The sequence below is a fragment of the Colias croceus genome, chromosome 7, assembly GCF_905220415.1.
Source record: "Colias croceus chromosome 7, ilColCroc2.1".
NCBI lineage: Eukaryota > Metazoa > Arthropoda > Insecta > Lepidoptera > Pieridae > Colias > Colias croceus.
Window position 1 is genome coordinate 9,092,556 of NC_059543.1, and position 27,275 is coordinate 9,119,830.

Consider the following 27,275-nt stretch of genomic DNA (forward strand, 5'->3'; position numbering starts at 1 on the left):
TCTCGAAAGGATAATAATTTACCGCGGGGTCTGTGTCTAAATTTGTTTAAAGGGTCATTCAAAGCTGTTGAACAATGCTCTGCGATGAATTGGGTCAACACACAGGAGTTATCACATTCTCATATAACATCAGGTTTATGGGAGGCAATGTTGAGGCCTCAGTAAACCTTCCTTTCTTTTTCATCCTGTAATTACGGTTGCAACTATATGATACGTGCATGGTTCAGAGCGGCGTCAGCTTACATATAAAAATAGTACCATTGTTATTTTAGTAACAATATGCGATTTACGTGATTGTAGAAAATCTTTGTAAACTTAATTTAGAAGATTTACATTTTTAATATTAAAAATAGTGTTTTATCATTTAAAGTTAAATTTAAATTTATATAGAAATACAGAGAAATACCTTCATAGCTGTCTATACCTTCTTAGCTTCATCAGTAAAGGTAAGATCTAAAGACTCGCGCTGAAAAGTAATAATGTAAATTCTTAATTGCTTTTTAGTCTTTACCGATATTGAAGTATTGTTTAAATTAACAACTTCATGATACCTAGTGAAGAATATAGTCAGAAATACATAAATGAATAAAATTGTTTTTTTTTTATAATTATTGTGGGTTTCGGGAAATCTGTATTTTTTGTGAAAACTAAAAACTTATTCACTGTATTTTTATGTTGCAAAAATTCTTGTAGTAATAAAACCGCCAAGTCACATATTTAGACTAAGGTGTAGAGTTTGTGAAGTTTGGCTTTCATATAGAGTTAGAAACTTGGCTCTACATTAGATTTGATAACTTTTTTACAGTCCTAGCTTTTTCAAGTTTTGGCCACATATCACATGAAAATGTTGTGTTATAGTTTTTTAGGAATTAAAGACTTTTTACCGAGAGACTGTCTCCCTGTGACCACGCTCGAGTGTTCGAAACGTCGGTAATATAATATAATGAATAAATCACGTTTAAAATCCGTTAAAAAGGCCTTAATTTCTAAATGTATAATACTCGCGTAAAATCAAACACTAGAAGATAGTATAGTTGTAGACGTTTTTATGTTTGTTAAATCAATTCTCAATCTATTAACGCTACGTTTTATAATTTATAAATTTTAAAGGCTTATTTAATTGTATTTATAAATAATTATAAAACTTAGAAGGGATTTTAAAACGGGTTATAGATACTTAGTGAAATTATCTCACAATTTTAAATGTTACAAAATTTTATTAAAATTTTATTTTAATCAGCAGGATCTTCCACGGCTTTTAATATGGCATCGTTTAAAAAACTTCATCAAAGCTGACGTCGCTAAAAATCCATAGGCAAATGAATTTTTACCCCTCGAAATCTCGACAAAACCTACGTAAAGAACGTTAATACGATCGGGTTTGTGCTACAAAGGTTCTGCATTATTCATGTCTACTCACTTAATAAGTGTCGTCCAAACTAACTCTACCATGAATCTATCGCTATGTACTCTAAAGTATATGTATAGTCTATGCATTGTACTATACATATAGACTCTAGTGTATATGAATAGTCTACTAGATTTCCGCCCGCGGCTTCGTCTGCGTTTTCAAAGAAAAACCCGCATAGTACCCGTTCCTGTGTCATTTCCAGGATAAAAAGTAGCTTGCAGTATCTTATTTTGGGTCTTCAGCTACCTACATACCAAATTTCATTGTAATCGGTTTAGTAGTATTTGCATGAAAGAGTAACAAACATCCATCCGTCTTCACATACTTTCGCATTTATAATATTAGTTGGATGACTACCATATAGCATGGGAAATCAACTCTGGTATACGTTCATACCTATACATTTTATGCGTTGTTTTCTGATCAGCTTATCCTGATAGAAGAGAGTTGTTTACTTTTTATTACTGATCGAGGCCATTTGCATTTGCCATTACTTACTGCTTAAGCTATTTATTTATCTTTTTTAACCTATATTAGTATAATACGTGAGGTTTATTTTTTTATTGGTATTTTGAAGCTCTAATAAACATTTGTGGTAATAGGAAGACAGTTCATTAAAAAATCGGCTGTAAAGCGATAAAAAATTGCAACGCTGTACCGATATAATGTTTCTTCGTGAAAAATATTATACGAGTCGTAAGTCTTAACCTAGTTCTCTTCTCATAGTTGTTTCTTAAATTATGTTGAATTTGTGAGTTAAAAATAACTAATTTTATTAGTAATTAATATTGTATATAAGTTAAGATCCTACGAGCAGATGTGGTTCCTACTGAAAATGTAGTTCTTTGTCATGTATTTTATAATAAATCGGTTGATTTGTTTTTGAGATTATTCACACCGAGAGTAAAAAACAAACACAGTTTTTACCCATGACCTTTTAAACAGATAAAAAATAAGAGAACCTAAGTAAAACACGTATTACGTGGAGCACAATATTTCATAGAAACCATAAACAACGTGATATTTCTGTTCCATGTATTGATTAACTGTTTCATATATTTTCTCGTTGTTACTTTATTTTGACGTCCATGATTGATCTCCGTATTCAGACATCAATTAGTTATTATAATGATACGTCTAACTTACTGCTCTACCGATTGTTCCGCTCAAGGAGATCGGTCAAACCCACTTGATATATTTTATTTTTAACTAGCTGTGCTCCACGGTTTTACCTGCAGACCTACACTCCTATTGGTCTTAGCGTGATGAATATCCTTCCTCGATAAATGGGCTACCTAACACCGAAAGAATTTTTCAAATCGGACCAGTAGTTTCTGAGTTCGCGTTCAAACAAACAAACAAACTCTTCAGCTTTATAATATTAGTTATCTTATTAGGAGTCAAGAGTTAGAATATCAATATAGATTTCTTACATTGCTCTGGAAAAAAGTATCTATTGATTTGAAAATACAAGAGGAGACAAATAGAGGGCTATTTTTATGCAAGACTACAAGTAATTGTACTATAATCTTCTGCGAAGTTAACCTCAATCGTGAATTGAGATTGGCTACTCTAGTAGATGTATTTATTGTATTATTTCTACTGCAATATTACAAAGGAGAATATTATTTTTGACTCTTTTTTCGTTGTTTTCTTATTTTGTATGGAGATAGAGAGCTTTAAATGTTTGAGCTTTTTTAACTTAGGTTTTATGATTTTAATATTTATTACAAAAAGCAGTATTGTTTCACGTTATTTATCTTTTATTTTAAAGATTTTTTTTTATAAAGCATTGATACTTTGTTACCCAGTTTTATAATTGAATATTTCGTGTTTTGGCTTAATATACTTAAAAAACTTAGGATTAATTTCAACGATTATTTATTCAATAGTGAATAGATGGAATAAATAAAGTTATTTAGATTCCAAGCGAAGCGTTTTAAATGTGTTCGATTTGTTACAGCAACGTCTGTTCTATATTTTGGTGAAGTTTGTTAAAATAATTGCAAAATGTAAATATGGAAAAGGTACGTCAGTTTCTGCATTCTTAGGCCGTAAATAGATACAAGGTTGAGTCCACGATGCGTGATATACCGCAACCAGACTATAGGCGGGGTATAGACAACGCGTAGCTCCACTAAGGTCTATTGAATAGTGTCGATTCTGCAGCCATACAACAACTTCTACACTATCTGTTTCGTTTCCCGCCTCCGAGACAATTTAACTTGACAACGCATATTTCAAAACAAAAGCCGCTCGCTCTATTTACCGTTGCGCTTCTACCAATGAGAACAATTGTTAATGTTTTTCTGTTGGTATCAAATCCATTAATGTGAAATGTAATATTGTAAAAATAAGTACTTGAAACCCGGATTATATTTTAGATTATATTTATTCCCGGATTATATTTAGAAATTTACTTTAATGCCTTCGTGGATTTATAACTCAATTTAATTTTATCGACTCCTTTTAACGTTTTTCAAACAAAGTTTCTATAAAATTAAGTTTAAACGCTGAAAATGTATACTGAATAATTCGCTCGGACGTAATAGTTTAATTCAAATACTCTCAGTTAGGTAAATACACAGTTTCGACAACATACATTGGAAATTACGTCTTCACATGTAGGATTATTTGTAAGCTTCTTTATGCTAACTTCAATTTGGGACGAGTGTAAACACGATTGCGCGGCGCGGTAAGACCACGAGGGGAGCCCTCGCGTCATTCGGGCGGGAGTTATCGCGAGCTACACCCGCCATGTCCGTGCGCGTAGAACACCGGGATCGGGATCGCGATCGCTTTTCGAGACATTCTTCCCGCGCTTCAGTCGACCTCGCGTTTCCCAGTGGATCATCACGGGACCACTCCTTCCGTTCCGTACATTCGGGCCGCGTGCCCAGAGTCGCCAGCGATGATTTGATGGTGCCAGTGCGCACCCTTCGCTCTGCCTCGTGTCGTGCCGCTCCCGGGGCGCCCCATCGCTTACGAAGACACCACTCATCAGCTGCGGAATGCGACCGCACGCGCCGCTCTCGTCGACACACGCTGGAGCTGCCCAACAGCCGCGGCCCTAGCGTCCGCAGCCGGTCTCCGGAGCCGCCACCGCCGCAGCCTGTGGAGCCCGAGGTGCCAACTGAAGACGCGGGGAAGGAGGCTCGGAGACGGCGCGTGGTCACCGCTGTGGCAGCGTCCTTCTTCATGTTGGCGCTGGCGTCGGTTCTGGTGGTGGTGGTGACGCTGACGCACAGCTCTGTGCTCCGGGCACACAACCAAACAGCCAAGTACTACACGTTCTCCGTGCCGCCGCACCATCCTCTCAGTGAGCCCCGTTCATGTTGCCCCACCGTCGCCCCTCCCGCTTCGCATGCGACTGTCTCCGACCCCGAGATCCAGGGGCTGCGAACGTCATCACCAGGCGCCGACTGCCCTGCCATATTTTTGGTACTTATTAGTACGTTAATTACCTATGTAGAGTTTTCACTGACTTTTAAATTATTGTCCTATTTAATTTTTACTGGACCAAAAAGTTCCGTTAACTCTGCTGGGCTTGATCTTCTTTCAACGTCTAAAGATGCACATATCGCACGTTCGCAACCCCCTTCTGCATGCTTAGTTAAGTTAGATGTCATGTGTTGTTTATATTTTAATTATAATCATAAGTATTGATCTTAACTACATATTTCTAAGTATAAGTTATATTATCTACGGTACCAAAGTAATCCTTTAACCTCGATTAAAGTAAATACTTACCATCTATTTTCTAGTTATTGTCCATCACCGTTGTGGGTTGAATGTACCTTCTTCAATTCTTGTGATGTTGATTACAAGAAAAACGTCTAGTCGAAAGTTTAATTATAAAAGCACCCTAATTAAAGCATCTTCTTTAATTAGTAACTTCCAATTTTATATTTATACTCGAGTTCTGCTTTAGGGCGATCAAATTGCTCGAGTAATTATTCAGTATACAATAATGCTATACAATTATAGCGTAAAATATTAAAAAAAAATCGTGCTACTCGAGAAAATCTCGGTACTTTCGTTTTTATATTCCGCAAAAATATGTTATACAATTTTGCAAAATATTTCAGCAATGTTTACTCTGACAATTAGAAAATGTGGAGTTAAAATCCTCCGTTTATTCAGGTTTCTTTTCATTAAAGTAGGTGTAGGTAATAATTACCTGTTACACAATTATTGTGTTACGTGCATACAGTAATAAAAAAAATAGTTTCACAAAACGGGAGCAGATTCGTGTCTATGTTTTCAAATACTTCAATTGCATTATGGCCTATGAAGATATCGAAATTCGAAGGATATAAAACAATCTGCTTTACTTTTGAATTGTATATTTTTAATTTTGTACGTACCTAAATCAAAATTAAAAGAATCTTTATAGACCAAATAACTAAATTTAGAGTTAATCACATATTTGGATCGAAGTTATTATAATATATTCGATAATTCGCGAAACTTTTTGGCCCTAACGTTTGGTTGGTAGTTGGTATGGCCAACCTGTTGCCAAAATCTTTAGAGCTACATAAGTCTTTGACTTGGGTAATTGTTTTCAATCTTTATGATACTTTTCAACATTTAGTACACAAAATAGAAGATTTAAAATACCTTATTTGTGAAATTTATTTATTTATTCTCCACAGAAATTCTATCATATTTAAATCATTGGCCAGATTCGAGACGGACCAAACATAAATACAGATAAGATTATAAGACGCGATGAAATAAAAAAAAATGATCGTAGCAATATTTTTAATTTCCATTTTATCATAATTTCCATTTTAATTGTTCTCATGTCTTTCATTTCACAGTAAAGTGGCTGTGACATTATAAAAGACGGACGTGATGAAGTTTTAAGAGCTCCTTTATGCTATTTAGCAACGTAAAAATGAAAATCTTAGATATAATATATACCTATATCATCATTGTTCGAAGTCACGGGACTTTCACTAGCCAATGTACGCAAACTTATGCGACATCAATAAAAGAAGTATATTTTGGAATTTTGATACACAAACGCGACTACTACAAACATAACACATACTCGTGTATCTACTCGTGAATACTACCTAGGTTTAATTTATCTCCATGCATACAATATTCTATGACATACTTAAGTACATGTACCTTTGTTTTTACGTTTAATAAATAGGTCGGCGCTAAGCACTTAGCTAAGCATCGCACATTATTATCGAGGGTAACTATGGCACGTTTCATTTGGGTAAAAGTCGATAGTTACCGTGAAAAAGGGTTGTGAATCCTTGAACCTATGTTCAATATTTTCAACACCTAAAGGATTTGAAATTTTCAACGACCGCGACGGTATATTGATGTTGTCGTCGAAAATTACCCGTTCTCATGTAGTTGCTGAAAAGTGAAACTATTTCTATCGCGCATCCTATAACATAATTTCATTGTGAAAAGATACGTAATGTGTATTAATAGTCTATATATTTTATTCTTGCGGTTATAAATCGTCAAACAGTCGCGGATGTGGTTTCGTTTTTTGTTTACATACCCTATAAACAATGACGTCAAACGATTCTTACTTTTTTCGACATGTGTTATTATTTTTAGACGTGTAAGTAAATTTCATCCGCGGTCTCTTAAATAGGGCACAATTAATTCAATGGGGAGCTGATTAATATAAGTTTCTCTTGCGCGTGGAAATACATGAAGTAATGAAATGTGAATACTGTATTATGACTGTAGTAGGTAAATCATTGATTAAATTTTACAATCGCACAAACCCGTTTAAAATTAAGATAGTTAAGTTATAAGGTAATTAAGATAAGTTATAATATTAAAAGCTTTGTTATTGATGGGATAAAAATATAAATTTAGTATTTAATAATATATTTTTCATAAATAATATTAAATTATTCAGAATCAAAAAAAAAAAATAACAATCCACTTTTATAAAACCTGCCTGGTAGAGATCGCTACCTAGCGATAAGGCCGCCCTTTGCTGTTTCTGTAGTCTTGTCTTTGTTATATGTGTTTATGTATTTTTTTAATGCAATAAAGTATAATAAATAAATAAATAAAACATTCAAAATTAAGGGAAAATTCCATGGAAAATTCTGTGATTACTTATCGAATTATTTTTATATTTTACTTAAGAAATAATTTCACGATGAAAACGATACGAACGGGTTGTGCTAAACATTCGTTCTGAAAAAAAATTAAATTCTGAACAACTTTAATTCAATTAATTATTGGGATAATTTCCTCTAGCTGTAATCTATTGCACAAAAGTTGAAAAACTTCAAAGTTATTTCTCTCAGGGACGATGAATAAAAAATCCATTGCGTAAACGACAAAACCTAATTAATTTGTTAAAAAGGAACTTTTTTGATAAATTTTTCTGTAGGCACGCGATGTAAATAGAAAAGTGTAACCCATAAATTATTGAAGGTGTTAATAGTACCTATTACCCTAAAAGTTATAACTAAGCTAAAATAATAATGCTTCTACGCAGTAAACTCATGTCTGACGGTCACTTGACATTGAGAGGGATTTTCATCCATATGATCAACGCTCAACGATCAACGCTGTTATCTATTATATTGTTGCATATCATTTTATTTCATATAAATTCATAAAAAATGTTTGTAACTGAGTATTATATATAAAAGAATGCTAGATAAATAGACATTTTGACGCTTTTTATATTAGTAGGATAGAGGTAAGGCTCTATCATAGAGTAACATAAATACAGTACAATACAAAACGACTACAATTTATTTAAAGTCAATATTTATTTATTATAAAGCAAATAAAATTTTATATATAAAATTCACAAACAGGGATATGCCTAATTAGTATCAGAAGTAGTACATATACTCTTATTATTAAACACATGGCACCCGTATTAAGAATTGTATTAATCTACAAAATTTGGGAATATGCCAGAAAGTAACAGTATCGTTAAAATACAGAAAAGAAAAGTATAATAAATATATAATACCATCACTTCACGCTAGAGGAAGTTTCTCCTTTTCTCTGGGCCTTTTGTAATTTTGGGGTTAGATTATCCGGGAGCGGATGGTTCCCAGATTTGATGTTTATTACTCTGTGGTAATGTAAATTTTCTGTTGCCAAAAATGTAACTTGGAAACACTAGAGACTGAGCAAAGTGATTGTCGTTTTGATTTCAGGATCAAAAATTAGGAAATTTTTAGAATTTTGGTTAGATTAACACATTATTTTATCTACACTAATATTATAAAGAGGAAAACTTTGTTTGTTTGTTTGATTGTAATGAATAGGCTCATAAACTACTGGACCGATTTTAAAAATTCTTTCACCATTCGAAAGCTACATTATCCACGAGTAACATAGGTTTAGTTAGTTTAGTTAGTTAGTTTAGTCTATGCTAGGATCTGTTTTTTACCTGTCTTATAAAAATGAGTATATCCATTTTGTGTAATACGGATTAATATGCCTTAAATAAACTTATATAACACATCGATTTCTGTACTGAACCTTTTGAAACACGAACAATAATTCCATTCGTTTCAGAATATCGAGTACAATATCATTGTTATTTTGAATAAGCTTTTTAATCAATAAGGCGCTTGGGAAGCAGTCGAAAGTTAATGTACGTGGAATGGCTCTTTCAGTATCAAAAAACTGGTTTAGCCTGCGGCGTGGCTTATATTACGTAGCTTTTCACGGAAATTTTGGAATTTCTTTAAACGACTGGATTCAGGTATGCTCTATATTAAGTCCTAGTCCTACCTGTCTCTTTTTCGGTATACCTGCTCTCTCGGCAGACGCTGTATGGAACTATTGCCCTATTGCCTATTGATTTATCTCCATAAGAACCTTCCTTGTGCGTTAACAATAACGTAAAATAAAAAATTACCCGAATTGGTCCAGCCGTTCTTGAGTTTTACGTTTAGCAACACATTTTTCATTTACTGATAATAAGTAGTAGTAGTAAGTATGAAAATGTAAGTCAAGACGCACTTAACATGAAAGTAGGTACGTTTTAGTCAAATGTTTTTGAGTTCAAGTTTACGGTGTACCTTTAGTTTTAAATGCCACTAGACTTATCCCATTGCCAGATTCAGCCACTTAAAAATAATTGTGGGAGTATTATACTTGTTTATTTTGTGATATTTTTAGGTAATATTATTTATGTTTGTTTTTTAACTTAAATTTACCTATACGACTTTCGATTGAAAACAAAAATATTGTCTTGATACGTAACATTTACTCTGAAAATAAAATAAATACATACATTTAGATAATCTTACGTAAAACAAGCTTTTTAAAGGGTACGAGCATAAATAACTTCCTAAACATATTTGTAGAAGGTATTTATTTTATATCAGTATTTTATGTTTATCGATTTTATTGCCCCGTAACTTCACATAAAAGAGTATTTATAAAATACTTATACGTCTTGTATTTGCTACCTTATAACTGCGAGGTAAAGCATTTCAATGATAAGAGAGAGAAAAAGTGTAAACAAATGATAAGAGAGAGAAAAATAACAACCTAACATACCGGTGTCATTACAGTCATCTATCATAACCACTATTTGTGAACGAGCTTTATATTTCAATAAGAAACAGATTCGCTATAAGATTTCAAGTAAAAACCCCTTCATAGAACTTCAAAATAATTATCATTTAAAATGCTTTTGACTGTATTCACGAGGAAAAATTTCTTCCCCACTTTACGTATTGAACTGCTCTAACTAATAACGTTTGCCTTTCACTTACCAAATTTAACCTCGCCTTTAATTTAGCCTCGGGTAACTTTAGGGTAAGAATGTACTTATTACAAACAAAACATTACATCTACGCATCGATACTAGCTAAATAAGCTTTATATAACTGACTAGATTTCCGCCCGCGGCTTCGCCCGCGTTTGCAAAGGAAAACCCGCATAGTTCCCGTTCCCGTGGGATTTCCGGGATAAACACTATCCTATGTGTTAATCCAAGTTACCCTCTATATGTGTGCTAAATTTCATTGTAATCGGTTCAGTAGTTTTTACGTGAAAGAGTAACAAACATCCATACATCCATACTTACAAACTTTCGCCTTTATAATATGTATTAGATTAAGTTATACAATATACATATTATAAAGCTTATTTAGCTATTACGTATGAAGCCACTCAATATCAAAAATATGAATTAATACGGAGCTTTCAATTACAGGAAGTTATTGGTATAGATTATTCTTGAAAAGAATTTGAAATGAATCATTCCTAATAATACTTTAGTCCTCATATAGAATATCGTATAATTGTGTAAGACCCTAATTAATAAGCTTATCGAAGGTTTTATGAATTCAAATTCAATAAAAAGATGAAAATGCTTTTGTTCAATTCAATTAACTACCGCACATTTCTGTAAACTCTATGGACTATTGGGGATATTTATAAAACAAGAATACCTTCAGATCTCGATATATTATATTGATTGATGTGTTAATTCTATCTATCCAAATAATCTTGAACACAATTTTTAATACATACCTAAGCCGCTACTCATTGTATCGTCTGAATTGGTTTAATAAGCAATAACACCATACCGTGTATAGTACGAAAGTTTAATCGTACTTCGTTTACATTGTTCATAAATTCTCACGAATATGAACGAAGCGATTTAAAAAAGAAAAAAAAATATATCCATTTGTGAACGCTCGCTAGGTAAAGCCCAACTAATGGAAGATTCACAGTGAACTGTTCCAATGATTTAATGGACGACAAATGTAAATAAAAGCAGCTTTTCCCTTTGTTTTGAAAGATTTATTCACAACTTATTGTTATTTGTACGTACGCTAAATGGCAATATGCGACATTAATCATGACACATTTGATATGGTTTAATTATAGTGCTTTGATCTTGACTAATAAATCTAATACCAAATAGAACATATTGAATTACGTAATTTTAGGACTAGTCTGTGGTATTGTTCATAACAGCTGTTAATATCTCTCAAATCTATGACCATATTAAACTCGAAATCTAGTCTACGACTGGTTATTTTTTACTGGCACCTTATCGGGATTGAGCAAGCAGTCGTCACCTCTCACAATATATGGAATACATTTGTTGTAATGTAATGCCGTAAGTCAGATGACATGTAATACGAAGAAGAAGAAAGCTTTAAAAATTATACCCTTTTGCGGTTTCTCGTGATGTATGAACGTTATTTGCTCACGTTGCAGTTGTTTTATTGTGCACGTAAATTAATTTCTAGATCCAAGGCAACTTTAAAATATGAGAGTATATTTAATTATTATATTACTACTTCTGGCTGCCCGTTTTGTAATTAGATAATTTATTGATTTTTCTGTAATAAAAACTAATAAGCTTTGAACCATTACTAAGTGTCAATATGAAAAATTAATCATTTTCTCGACCATAATCATATCTATTAAAGTATTTCCTGTCAGAACCCACATTGAATCTAAAAACTTAATTTATAATGTAGAAAGTCTCAAGTAAATCCATTAAAGCAATAAAAAGTTTAAAATGAACTTTCACCCCCATTTCATCCCTTTAGGGGATGAATTTCCATATAGAATTTACTTACTACGTACAAGAAAGTTCTGGCGTACAAGCTCACCGTTTTCAGTTGTGCGATTTCAAACCATTCACAGTTAATCTGTATCTTTAAATATATATCTAAGTATCTAAGCTGGTATATAACCTCTAGGTAAAGAACAGGTACACATTGCTTTGCGAGAGATGGTTTCGGTTGAAGACTTAATAAAAGTATTTTTTGTTACAAAATGTTGCGTTCTTTACAAGAGAAATTTGAAACTCTCGAGCATTTCGAATTCTCAAAGAGACTGACATTTTCGCCCTAAGGAAATACTTTAGTTTGAAATTATTCGTTGTATTTATCCCTCTTTCTCTCCAATATTAAAGATGATGATAAATTACAAAAAGAGAAGAAATGGCGGCATATTATTTTATATAGGAAATAGTTTTGTTGATTATAATGTTTTAATCATCTGCTATCTGCTTCAAAATTGTGCATAAAATTTCTGAAAATACGCTAGAAACCTGTAACACTGCTATTGTTTATATTTCTTTTTATTTGCGACCATCGAGTATTTTAGAATAATAAAAAGTTTCATAGAATGAATAGATTATTTATTCTATGAAACTTTTTATGGATGGATATGAATGTCACCGTAAATTCTAGTTTATTTAAGTATTAAGTTTATTTCTAGGATATTACATGAAGTAGTAGATGTTATTTTATATTTCCTTCATAGGTGTTCCATCTCGTTATTAATAAAAATTAAAATAAGGTAGGTACTAATGCTTAAAAGCGTTATAACAAATCTGGGAATAAAATGGTAGGTAATGTACCACAATTACTATAATTGTGCTTTAAATATGATTAAAATTAGAAATGGTATGCTAATATGCGGCAAATAGTTTGTTATGAAAAAAAAAGATTTCAACTATAGTCGAGCCAATTTAATAGGCAACATTTGACGTCTATCAATTTTATCTTCGAAGAGAGGTAACCTGCTTAAAAACATCGATTAAAGTGAATTAATCGATACGGATTTGAAACATTTGTCAATCGAATTTATTAATTTATGATGATTTTTATTCACAAGTAATCAATGCATTCGATTCTAGATGTCAGATTTCGATTTTTAGAGTAACGTCTCTGGTATTTAAAAAGAAAAAAGGTTTATTGACACAAAATTGTAGCGACGTCAGTTCTTCAATTCAGAAATTGTTTATTATGTTTAGTATGGTTTATCAGTAAAATGAAATCTTAAAATTACTTGTATCGGTCATTATTATTATAAATATGTAATCATAATTGAAAAAAGTTAAGCAAATGTGCAGTTCTAACAAAACGAAATATCATGTTATTCTATGTCGTCGTTACTAGGTTACGTTGTTGAATTTTGTTGAACTGTCAAATGTTGCCTATTAAAATGGCTCTACTATAAATATGAAAACAAATTTCATACTCTAATTCCAACATATTAGCTTAATATTCGTCAAATAAACATCGGCCATCGTATCACAATTTATTGTAATAAACATCTGCAACAGATCCTAATGTGTATACAAATACAGAACTTCAAACAACATCTATTAATATTAATCGGCTGTGGGTGTGACTACAAAAAGAGCGTAGATTTATTATAATATACAGTGGGTTTGTATGAACTTGAAAGAGACGCTTTATTTATGTGATATGCATGACTGATGTTTTCCACATGATCGCCGCTAATGTTTCCAAGATGCAGGGCGACGTGTCAGGGCTCCAGCAGGGTCAATAGGACACACCCGTTTGACGTCATTCTTCATGTCATGTCAAACTATATTTTGTATTGTCTGCTGTGTTATGATAGTATCATGTGAATTTAATATTACTTTTTTGTATACGGCTTGCTTTCCGCTTTATTGGTTAAGAAGAAAGCGTTGGCTTTACAAAATGAGATTGTATGATCGTTGTAGATGAAATTTCGGTGATATTTTGGAAATCTCAGGGATTTATTAGGTGTTACATATTTAAAAATGAATGTCGATTTATATAATCCATACTAATATTATAAATTAAGTAAAAAAACTCTGTCTGTCTGTCTGTTACTCAATCACGCCTAAACTACTGAACCAATTTGCATGAAATTTGCTATGAAGATATTTTGATACCCGAGAAAGGACAAAGGCTTCCTTTTATTGCGAAATATGTACCACGGGCGAAGCCGGGGCGGACCACTAGTTATATATAACATTGATGGTATAGGTAGTTTCACTGTGTATAATGTACACGCACGCACGCTTGCGCCTCAGAGTATTTTTAAAGTCGTACCTACTATGTATTGTAAATAATTGTGTGCCTGTTTCTCAATATGCGCCAATCTTTACTTTCCATTTTAGATTGCATTTAATATGCAATTATTAATTAACTATCGACATTAAATCCAATCGTTATCGCCAAATGACATTAACGGACGACTATCGCTAATAACTAACGCTCTAAATTATGAAACTATGTTCGTTAATAACTAATAACAAATGAGCGTAAAGGAAATAAACAATCAAGTAGGTACGTCGCATAGTTCTACGAATCCATTTTTGACTGAGGAAAATCGATGTTTGGAATGTGATCAGAATGTATATTGCTCCATTTGTGGATCAAAGTAATTCTTCTGTGTTCCACTATTCCCTAATGGAAATACATTATTACGATACAATGTTCTAAAAAATCTGAAAATTGCGGGTTCGCTGACTGTATTTTGTCGTCATTTAAATTGACTCGATGTTCAGCCTTGCGGTAGAGTTACGATGAAACGAAGTATGTATTATATGCTGAGTGACATCCCTCTTGACGCACTCTGTAGAAAACTTCCACGAATCAAGCGTGAAATTAAAAAAGTTCCATTTTTCAAGTGTCTAAGCACGCTAGGATGACTACTTCAGACGATGTTTTTTTAGTGATTGAAAAGTAGCTTTATTTCTCATGAAGTTAATTAAAATAGGTTACAAAAACGAATAACTAGGTACCTACAAAGTTATATTTACCTATATAAAAGTAATCATTGACCATAAAAGTTTCCTTAAATTGTATTTGTATAACAACATTATGAATTACTTCATTTTGCTTATTGCATTTATTCATATGAATTACGTTTTTAGTTCGCCTTCGCCTCATGGTTCGTACCTATCGATAATCTTGTCTTTAAACATATCGATTGATTTAAGAAGTGCTATTGATTGAATTTAAAAACAATTCAAGAATATCTTAGTATCGAATTTTGTCTTAACTTTTCATTTTCGATATTGCGTGTAATATCCCTAATAGCTTATCTTCCATCTTTAGTTATAAATTCATCTATTGTCACACAAAAACCTTTATTGATACTGTAAAACGTACAAAAACAATTAAATTATTATGAATTCAATTCAATTTTCTAGTTAACGTAATTATTTAACTCGGAAACAATGCTACAGCAACCTATTGTCTCACAATGAGCGGATCGTCCGTGGTTTATGTATCGTATAAGCTCGTATAAACTTTACAACAAAATAAAAAAATAATGTATAAATCTTAACCGCTGCTCTCTGATTTATTAACAGGCTTCCGTAAGACATAAGTTACAAATTACGTAATTGAACCAAAACGTTTGCATTAAAAAAAAATATTCAATGATAATTTATCACTAATATAAATTACTGCGTAGTCTCCCATTTTTGTTGAATTACAAAATCAAAATTAGTGAGTTAGTTTCCACGGAGTTAATAAAACCAATTAGTAACACCAATCTTAATTACATTTACCTAAATTATGATTTAAATATTCCCCAAAGAGACTTTGACGTTGTAAAATTAAAGTTTAAATATAAGGCTGCTATAGCTGCTTAGGGTTACTATAAAAAAAATTCGATCACTTTAGGTTTTCTAAATGGTTCACGCATTTTATTTTTTATTTATTAGTTATCGATTCTCTATTTCTAATTTTTACCTACCTTTAGCCATTAACATTTAACAGATCGACGTTTTTGTTTAGATCAATTATTAACCATAGGCAATAATAAATTACTGTAACTTAATTAAAAAATCCAATGTTGAAATTCTATAATATAAAGTGAAAAAACTAAAACCCAACTACGACAATAACCGGCGCTGAAAAAGTATAAAACAAGATTTCAGAATACTGAACTGAACAAAGTTGCTAATGTAGTTGCAAGTAAATGGACACAGTAGACTCTACCAAGATGCCTTCGTTGTAAATTGACAATAATGTCATACAATACTATTCTGAAGTATGCAATATTCCACTATGTAAAGATAAATTTTCATGTTTGGAAAGGCGTAGTCACACGTTGTTGAAGTGCTACGGTAGATAGGTATATTATGTAACGTGTGACTACGCCTTTCCAAACATGAAAATTTATCTTTACATAGTGGAATATTGCATAGGTATAGAATAGTATTGTATGACATTATTGTCAATTTACAACGAAGGCATCTTGGTAGAGTCTACTGTGTCCATTTACTTGCAACTACATTAGCAACTTTGTTCAGTTCAGTATTCTGAAATCTTGTTTTATACTTTTTCAGCGCCGGTTATTGTCGTAGTTGGGTTTTAGTTTTTTCACTTTATATTATTTGTACTATTTTGGTGTTAAAGTGTATTTGGGGGCATAATATCAACAAAAGTTAAACTGATGAACTAATAAAGAAGCTATGGACGAAAAGATGTGAATTATATGCAATCAGCCCATGAATACAGGTAAAGTCACGAGCAAATGCTAGTAATATATATATATTCAAAATGTACAAGGAAAGCGCTTTCAAATGATACTAAACACGGGATATTTATCTTAACTTTATTTTTTTACTTTGTATGTTTTGTCCGATAGAGGACGCCACAATAGATTTTGTGAAACCCCATATAGCCTATAACCAGCGGACAATTAAGACGCTTCTAATGATATGTCATTTGTCAAATTCTGATAAGTAGTTTAGACGTTACGAGGGAACAGATGAACAAACATACATACATACCTACATACATACATAGCCTGTCAAAATCATAACCCTCCTTTTGCTTTGCCGTAGTCGGGTAAAAACATTTTTATAATCTTAATTCCTACACGTCTATAAAGAACCCCAATATGCCATAAATTGCGATAAATCTGATAAACAAAAATAACCAAATGTACATGGAATGCAATGTGGTATTAAATTGAATAGCATTGATTTAAATGTTTCAAAAGGAGCGGTAATAAAACATCTCTTATTTAATCTGTTTAAATTTAAATCTTTTATAACGTAGACCTTACAATTATTAATATCAAAAACAAATGTTATCTCTGAAAGCCAAATGGAATACGGGAAAAATAGCGGAAAAAAGAGAGTAGTGAGACAGGCCGACGATAATTATTATTGGAAATGCTTTTATTGTTTCTTTTACAGAAATTCCTGTAGCGATTCTTTCTCATTTTGGTTTTTACTTTTTTCTAATCACAAAAGATAGTTAATTACTGTTATTTATATTAATAATTTCGGACGCTCGAAAAATAATGTTTATCCAACAACGAAGCTCTTATGAAGAAATAATAAAGTTTCAACTCGATTGGGACGTGAAAGCCATGAACAACGGTCCATTAGTTCGGAACTTGCTACTTCACGTGTTAAATGTTTCCAATATTGATCTTTACCGTTTGCATATGCTCTTCTTCATATTAAACAGATATTATATTATAACAAAAATGATAAAAAACAACATTGTGCGCATATAGGGTACTAGCTTTCCACCCGCAGCTTCGCCAGCGCAGTCAAAGAAAAACCCGCATAGTTCCCGTTCCCGTGGGATTTCCGGGATAAAACCTATCCTATTTCCCGGGGTAAAAAATAGCCTATGTCCTTTCTCAGGTATCAAAATATCTCTATACCAAATTTCATGCAAATTGGTTCAGTAGTTAAGGCCTGATTGAGTAACAGACAGACAGAGTTACTTTCGCATTTATAATATTAGTAAGTATGGATAATTTCCACCACAGAGGGCAACTCAGAATTGTTTCATTGCAACAACAATAGCAACGGAGATGACTTCCGATTTATAACGTTTATAAAGACTTGTTCGTTAAACTCAAATAAGTTCAGCTTCATAGTGCGACATGTATGCTGAAAGGACGTAGAAAACACGCTCTATCAATTTCAGTACTTCGCCTGTGATTTCAAAGAAAGTAGTAAATTTCAAAGTTTTTCTAAAAATGTTAGTTACAAACCCTAAGTACAAACCTAATTTAAGTATTAATAATGATACTTTTTGTTTAGATTCACTGTCACTTGTCACTTTCACTATAGGGCATAGTGACCCTGATAGACAGGAGGCTTTATAAATTATAATTTAGGTTTCTTTTTATATCACAATTCCCACAGGATCAAGATTTAGATTCATGCTTGTAAATTGTAGGTATATTATAATACAGGTTACCTACAAAGCGTGCTCAGACTATAAAAAGTTCCTATGTACTGTGAACGATTCAGTGTTCAGATCGGAACAATATTTCTTTGAAATAAGAGTATAGTGCACGTTATGACTTTTATTGCAAAATAAATTAATGTCAGAACCTAAGGTCAGAACTATGAAACATATAGGGTCTATTTTCGAGCGAAAAATAGAGCGTCAAAATCTATGCTATGAATATATTATAATATGATACCTAATAAATTATATTCTAAAACCTTCCCCTTGAATTACTCTATCTATTAAAAAAACCGCATCAAAATCTGTTGCGAAGTTTTCAAGATTTAATTATACAAAGGGACATAGGGACAGAGAAAGCGACTTTATTTTATACTATGTAGTGATAATAATGAATAATATATAATAATAATATTTGTTTTATACTATGTAATGATTTCTTTTCTTAAAACTTTGCACGATTTTTACACGAACAAAATTTCTACAAATATTGACTACAAGAATGTTTGAAATTATATATATTTCCCAACAAAAGCTGTAAATAATCCTTCCGTTTTGTACTTTTATATGTAAAAGTTCAGTCTGTTGAAAACATGTTATAATTCTTATTCAGCACTACATTGAAATGCACCCTCCTGGCTTTCTAGAAAGTTATGCAAGTCGCGGTTATTAAAGAGTGTAATTGAGGTACTATTAGTGCCAAGAATCCTGAGAATAACTTATAAAGGCTGCCGGTTTGCAAAGTTACACCACCCCTTGATAGTCAACAAGTCCCAAGAATAGTTGAAAAGCCGCAACTAAAGCTTTTAGAGGTTTCTTTTAATAGTATGAATTAAAATCACTTTTTCGTATAAACATTTAGTAAATGAATAGAACAAAATTTCATTTCACAGTTCTACAAGGTGTTTATAGAACAATAGTCCTTTTAAATTCATCGATAACTGTGAAATAATTCCACAGAGAATTTACCAAAGACTTACTTATCACTTAACGAGCTTTCCACCCGCGGCTTCGGCCGCGCAATCAAAGAAAAACCCCCATAGTTATTTTTCCCGTGGTATTTCCGGGATAAAACCTATCCTTTATCCCGGGGTAAAAAGAAGCCTATGTCCTTTCTCGGGTATGAAAATATCTCTATACCAAATTTCATGCAAATTGTTAGGGCGTGATTGAGTAACAGACAGACAGACATAGTTACTTTCGCATTTATAACATTAAGTATGGATGCACTAGATATTATGTGACAATTAATAAATATAATATATTTATACTTAAATACCTACTTCTATTACCTAAGCGTTTACGAACGACCGTCACAATTTCTGTCTACATTGTTAAATTTATTTTTGTATACTTACACGCTTATTTATGTCTTTTCGGCAAACCGTTAAATGTTTTAGAGCACAAATATAAATCGTTTTAACATTGTTTACATAAATACAGTCAATGAATGTTACACTAAGACATTCATTGATTGCATTTTCCTGGAACGTAGAGCAACAATTCACATAGCCTTCTATTTCCAAGTTATTTTACCGTTCCAAGGTCAGGTCGACGTTTGTAGCCAGTAAATGGAAAATTTGAGGCCGACAGATGAGGAAAATATGACTTTCTGATGATAAAAATTCTATTAATATCTATAATTAAGATCTTCTTTAATAAAAGAGTCATATTTATGAACTGTCACCTCCTTAAGATTAAATTTAGAAATGGTGAGAGCAATGTTTACTAGTTCAAAACTGGAAATTTAACTGACAGACCTCAAAACAAGGCTTACAAAAATTCCCTTTTAGCTTATGTGCTCGACAACTCCCGTTTCAATAAATTTTTATGAAAAAAAAAAACGGTTCTTTATCATTTGAACCACAGTTTCGACAGAAATATGTTAGAAATGGTAGTTACTATAGTATACTCTCAAAGTTAAGTGATAGTAGATAAATGATAGTATATCACACCGCATGGAAATGCATTCCAATACCAGGAGCTCTTCTAAAGCTTATCCTACGGGAAACCGTGAATCTGCACAGTATTGCATTCTTGACGAGGCCTTATTGGCTTTTTATACATAGGATCGACTATTCAGTTGAAGAAATATAGTAGGACCAAGTATATTATTGTTTATATACTCTACATTTCCAATTAGCGCATTTTTATACTTAACTAAGAAGAAACCAAGCGGAGTCAATAAATATAATAGAGTTATGTATAATATCAAATGATGATCATCTTCTGTAGTCTATGTTATAAGTCGTTTGTTGTATAGGAACAACTCAATTACATGACCCTGTCTAAGTTACTTTTAGTAGTTTATAAGAGCAACACTAGTTTTCAATTCATATTTTGAAAATTATTGATTTTACAACGTTATATATTTACGATCATTCGTTTATACCATCTGTAATTTATCATAATGCCACCAGAAATTTGGTACAGGTACATTCTTTATTTCTTTACTAATATGTTACAAATATTTATTTTCTAATATTGATATATGGATAAGGTACAGTGATTTACTGAACTTGTAGTGAAATGTTTCATGATATATCTGGATTCCGTTTGTTGTTTTTGTGCCACCAATTTATCAAGGCAAAGAAAGTCCTATCCTATATGAGTCACACAATAAAGAAAGGACGCTTTATTTATATTAGACCTCCTAGTACCTACTTAATTTCTATTAGAGCAGTACTTAATAAAAGAAAAAACGTCAGGAAATCGTTTTTGCAAATTTTTTATAATTATTTATCAAGGTCTTAAATTAATAACAAGGTCTTATCAAATATCAGTATATTAGATCATTTTAATTTACCTAGAATATTTCTAAAACTATAAAGCTCATGGAATTCTTACTAAGATATTCAGTATGCATTATAAATTCATTAGTCGGGGACTTAAGGAGATGCTTACAGTAGCAATAATACCTACGCAATAATTATTACCCAGCTAATTTAAATGTATTCTAATATATTTTAATAAATTCAACAACGATTTATTCAATTATTACGTTATTTTATTTTAAAAAACCACTTTATTATTTACAAAGTAATTTATAACATTTAATAAGGAAAAAATTAGAAAGTACCAAATATTGTGAAAACCGAGTTTATTAAACTTGACGGTGATATTTTATCTAAACGCTGAAAAAATGATACTTACTTAATTGAAAATGGGCGATCCGTTGGTCCGTGGGTTTTTACATTAACGAGATTACAAATAATTTAAGCAATTAATCAAATAAGCTAGCTTAGTAAAAGTTTCCATTTAAAGCAGTACAGGATCAATTTAATTCGAATTCATTAATGAATTTTTAACGTTTTTGAGCTAGTGGAAATGTTTCAAATATTTATATCCTTGACTTTTCATTAGGTTAAATGTATAATGATAATTGGATAGAATGTTTTTAAATAAGATTCCGACTTGATAGTATGAATCTTTTAGTTTCACAAAAGGGCTTAGTTAGACTCGGTTAATAAATCAACATTAAAATGAGAAAACACCTAAGGTAGGTACATACCGCATATTCTTAGGATACCTGTTAGGTAGTAGATAATACTTAATATAATTATGAACAATGTTCGAAGGCAACTTAGAATATTATGATAAACGATACACACACAGAAACACACACACAGAAATAGCTCTTTATCCAAGTAGCAAAGTATCGATCACAAATGTCATATTTTACAGGTAGTTGTATAATTAATTACAAGAGAATTGTCTGAAACAATTGCGAAGATTGTTTTTGAATAAGAAAATTTGTATTTTGAACAATATCCTGTAAGAACAGGTGACAGAAGGGGAAATTGGTATTTTGTAAATTTTTATTTTCGTCGTTAACCTTATAAGTACTGTATTTTAAGGGTTATATCATAAATACATATAAAAAGCGAGTACAAAGACTGAATATTGAAAAGTGTATTTTTATGATAATAGTACCTACCTACTTATATAGAAATATATAAAATAATATATAATAAATACATAAGTATTCATGAATCATGTTCAAAATTATAAATTAATAATTATTGTGGAAATTTTTTCATTGCTTTTCAATAGACATATTTTTGTATGAAAATATTAGATAATTTAACCTTCCATTTTATTCAGCAGTGTATCATACTTAACATAATTATCATTATTAGGTAAGGAAATTCGTCAAAATCAAAATCAGCCTTGGAAATTTACCTGACCTTTAACTATCGACTGTATGTTGAATATTATAAGACGAACCTCTTTAAATACTTATGTCTTATCGTTCCTAAGTAGTTGTGCCCAAGAATGTGTGTCCCGTAAGCTATGCAAAGTGCCTTGAACACCGTATAAATACACGTAGACCGTATAGTTATTTTAGAATTTTCATCAGCTTATGTTTCGTTGTGACGTCAGAATTAAGCATATAATATTATATCACATAATTTATTATGTTTCCTATTACATATCTTATAACATTTATGCACTTAGTACTTATAGATATTAGGTACCACGCCAATATATTTAGTCGTAAGGAAAAACCAGTGCTATAAAAAGAGACCTAAGAAAAGTCACGTAGATAGGCAGGTAGATATGGTAGCTTTCATTGTACTTTAATATTGAGCTCGCAATTACCATCGCCCAATCTGAACTGGGAGACTGTAGATTCGTTTTTAATGAAATGATCTACCTTCACCGACCTATTTATACCTACTCGTATACGTCGGCAAGAGATGAATCAGAACAACGTTAAAATTTGAAATTATTCTCGTACATGCAATCACGTGTTCCCACGTGTTTATAGAGAGAAGTAATAGTTACTTATAAAATTTAGACCGATGTTATTTATGAGATCGAGATCCATCTGTTTCGTTTTGTAAATCAAATCGATTGTAAAGAAAGAATAATAGCCGTTTGTATTGCGTTTAATGTACCATTAATATAACCTCGAAAGTTTATGAAGTAGCAAAAACACATACCTATACGTTACCTATATTTCCTATATGCTCGTTGTTGTGTATATAATTATATGTTTCTAAGTTTCTGAAATAACACGAATCGAAAACTCAGTGAATTGCGTATACTCAATACTGACAACTAATAAATCATATACTGCTTATCATAATCGGAAACTGAATAGCAAATGTGTTATTTAGCACATAAATTATGAGAAGTATATAAGAGAACCGAGTGTTGCCAAACTATTACGTGTATTCATGGATAGTTTATGTATCCAGGCTCATATAAATGCTAATTAATTATTTGTAACAAATATAATATTGTACAATATTAATTAACACATTTTCTCCTCTGAACCTGATCTTGAACTCTGAAAGGATTAAGATGAATTTCGATGTTATATATTGGTAAATTAAAAATGCTTATAAAGGCAACGAAAGGCACAAAATATGTATGAGAATACTTGTTGAGATTGAGAACGGAAATCACTAGGTGTAGGGGAAAGATAGCCGCCTTGAACAGATTATAGTCATTCATATTATATTACCTATAGATAGGTACTAGCACTTGACAAATTAGGGTTCAATTGATTAGTTGAGATCAATTTTTCATTGGAGACTTATAAGTCGTACTTTTTTATTAAATTCTCCCATGAGAAATAGAACTCGGCTCATAAATTAAACCTAATGAGTCGTATCTAATTTGTATAGTACGTGAAAAAGTGTATTAAGGGCACCTATTTGCTCCTATACATAATTATCCGTAAAAAAAGGTTTCACAAGAGAAAGGCACGATACACTACGTAATACATACCTATATTACGAATTTACGATACATTTATACAGTTATATGACTTAGCATTTTCGTAAAACCTTGCCTTAATTAAAAAAGGCTTAACATTTCGATCTCCAGCGATTTATTCTGGTTAAAATGTTAAGATATCCTCTCATAGCTTACCTTCGGAGACTTTATAGTAATATAGAACTTAATTTCCATTTCGTTCTAGATCTTTATAATTTGAAGTTGTATCTCAAGAAGCTTATTATTTCGGTAAAATAAAGTTGATTATCAAAATAGCTTTGGGTTTCCAATATAAGAATTAAATATTCAAATTTGTATTTTATTTTTCTTTTATTGCTTATCGATATCTTTAAATTCAATCGTCTTCTTTTTTTAAGCGAGTTGGTATATTATTATCAAGTTGTATAATAAATGATGTTGACTGAGTACTTTTGATTGAATATAAGTGGGGTTGTTGTGGTTGTGGTTTCCTAACATTGGTAGAACAACAAGAAGCATTAGTATTGGAATTATGTATATCTATTATGAATATCGAACTTAAGCGTCACTGGACCTCTTAACAATTGCCCTGAATAAACCTGTATAGTGAATATAGCATTATATATTCGCCCTATATACCTACTCTTAAACTAAATCATAACTATACTACTATGTATCGACATACCTAGAATACCTATGTGAGGGTGACATCATATTATACCGAATGTCAAAATCCATCTTACCTTGTGTTTCGCTCGTTATCAACTAGTAAGACGGAGGATTATCGGAATCCAAGTGAAATGTGAAAAGGTGATAAATATTTGTTTCGCGACATTTGTATTATACGAGTGTATCTTGTAATGCTGAATAAACTTGCTCGCTCTGTTCGCTTCGTAAACATTGTCACATCCGCTAGATTTCTTTGAAGTGAAACTAATGTTAGGGTGCATTATTATTGTATTAAATTTCAAATATCCCCATTATAGATGTCGTGAAAACATTATCCTTTCTGTAATTCTATAATACAATTCATTTAGCACAATCTTAAACACAATGTTGTTGTTCTTAAAACAAACGTTAAACATACCATGAAGTCATACTATACAATTCATAATTCATTTATTTCTATCAATAACTCCAGCATATATGAATTTAAAGTCTTCATTAGCACAATTCGCGCTATTGGAGCAATAGAGCTAATAAATCACCCCATGATGAAGAGGAGTCGTTGTTTATAAATCCCGATTTGGCCACTTATTTACAGGCCTCGCATCTACTTTGGAATGAGGCCAAAGCGTCACGATATTTCTGCAAACTGCGAAAATTACACGGATTCTACTTTCTAATACCACAGACGCGCTATTAAAAAGTCGAATGTGTAATAAAATTTCATTCTAACATTTTACGTTTATTATAAACTTCTTGCAATAAATTGATCGGACGCTAATTGCACCAAGATGAAAATAATAGGCAATCTATGAACCATAATTTCATGATGATCATTCATTTCCTAGGTTCGTAATTGCGATCGTAGGAAATTATTTATTATAGGTACTTATCAAATCCAATATTATCCCATAACCTACTTTATGAAGAATAGTAAGAACTGACAATGATTTATGTATGTTTTTCCTCATCATTTTCCATTTTCTATATGATTTATCTATATCTATCGATATGATTCGATAGTTTTGAATTTTGAAAATATATTAAAATACCTGTACTTATTAGTTATACTCAAGAGAAATGTCCTTGGCTATCTCAAAATATAAATCATAAAATAAATATTAAAAAATTAAATATCCAAGAATTTCTTGAAAAATCGACTGTATACAAACACTCTCTTTTCAGTATCCGGGGATTTAAAAGTCTATATACCTAAAAGCATCCATTAATTCAACACTGCTGGCGTACCAACTATTTGCCTAAAATTCTCTTTTAATACGACCGCACGTCTTTGAATTTCAAAAAAGTAAATCAGTCGCATAGAATGTACGATCGAGATTATAAACCCGTGGGTTTATTCATCTGGAAACTCGAAGTGGGTAGCATTCAGGAATATTTGAGCGCATAAATATATATCAATTCATGTGACGGACACCAATATTTTTCGTAGATGATACTACATTTTCGATAGAATTATGTCTAAGATTGCCTTTCATGAAGTTGAGACGTTATTTTGCAAGTGGCTATTTATCAGTATTTAGGTATTGATGGAATATTGTGAGGTTCTCCAAGAACCAAAAAGTTGGAGGACATGTGACAAGTGCCAACCCGCACTTGGCTCGCGTGATGGATTATGGTCTAAATCCTCATTGGAGGCTTAAGTCCCTGATAAATCCCTGTTCCATATAAAAAATAACTAAACCTAAAGATACCATAAATAGTTAGGTGATGCTTTGGCCCATAATAATTCTTATATCCCCAGAATAAGGATTTTCATTTTAGTAGAACCCCTTTCAAAGCACAGTAGTACAACAAGATATGGGTAGTGGCAGTACATATTTATACCTTGTTATTCTTATTTTTAATTATCAATTTGTTAGAAGTATGTACATAAACGTACTGGTACGTAAATTAAAAAAATTATCCTTGATACATCACGATAAAACAACGGCTATGTCTAACAGAAAATGCTTTTTATCCAACAATTACGCAGTTTTAATCCAGTTACGTTCTAGCTAACTTCGTCACCCCGGTCGCGTAGTGTTAGCGCCGTCGCGGGCTGCCTCAGTTTAACTTTATTTGTTTGGGATAATTAATGTCGCTTTACAACACTTTGAATACCTTTAAATGGAACTTTTGGTCCGTGTAAATTGCTTTAGCGAAAGAGAAAGCAACAAAACAGGTATCAAATTTGAGTTATATTTCAAAAGGCTTCTATCTCATTACTTTTCTATTAAATTTTATATGGCCTTAATTATTTTTGGGACGTTAAAATTTTAATCGTGTTAATGACGAAAGTTATAACTGAAATGACCCTCGTTAACTTATTAATAAAAAAGTGAAAGTACTCATATAGTAATCCAGTACGTATACCTGAATCCTGATAATGTACTAAGTGGATCCAATCATTCGAATGGCGTGTGAAATATAATTAATGAATTGTATTTTAAATGTGTTGTTAAAGCTTTAAATTGCGAAACGTAATTCACGTTAAATCCAATCGAAATCCCATAACTAAATAGTACCGATAATAC

At 31.8% G+C, this 27,275-nt stretch overlaps 1 protein-coding gene across 1 annotated transcript in view; it reads left to right on the forward strand.

Moving 5' to 3' along the window:
* The first annotated feature begins 4,151 nt into the window (after positions 1–4,151).
* The window catches only part of LOC123693059, a 32,678-nt gene continuing 9,554 nt past the window's right edge, over positions 4,152–27,275 (forward strand). The window contains exon 1 of the mRNA XM_045637995.1: positions 4,152–4,730. Coding sequence (XP_045493951.1) covers positions 4,169–4,730 — 562 coding nt within the window. The 5' untranslated portion in view covers positions 4,152–4,168. The remainder of the gene's footprint in view (positions 4,731–27,275) is intronic.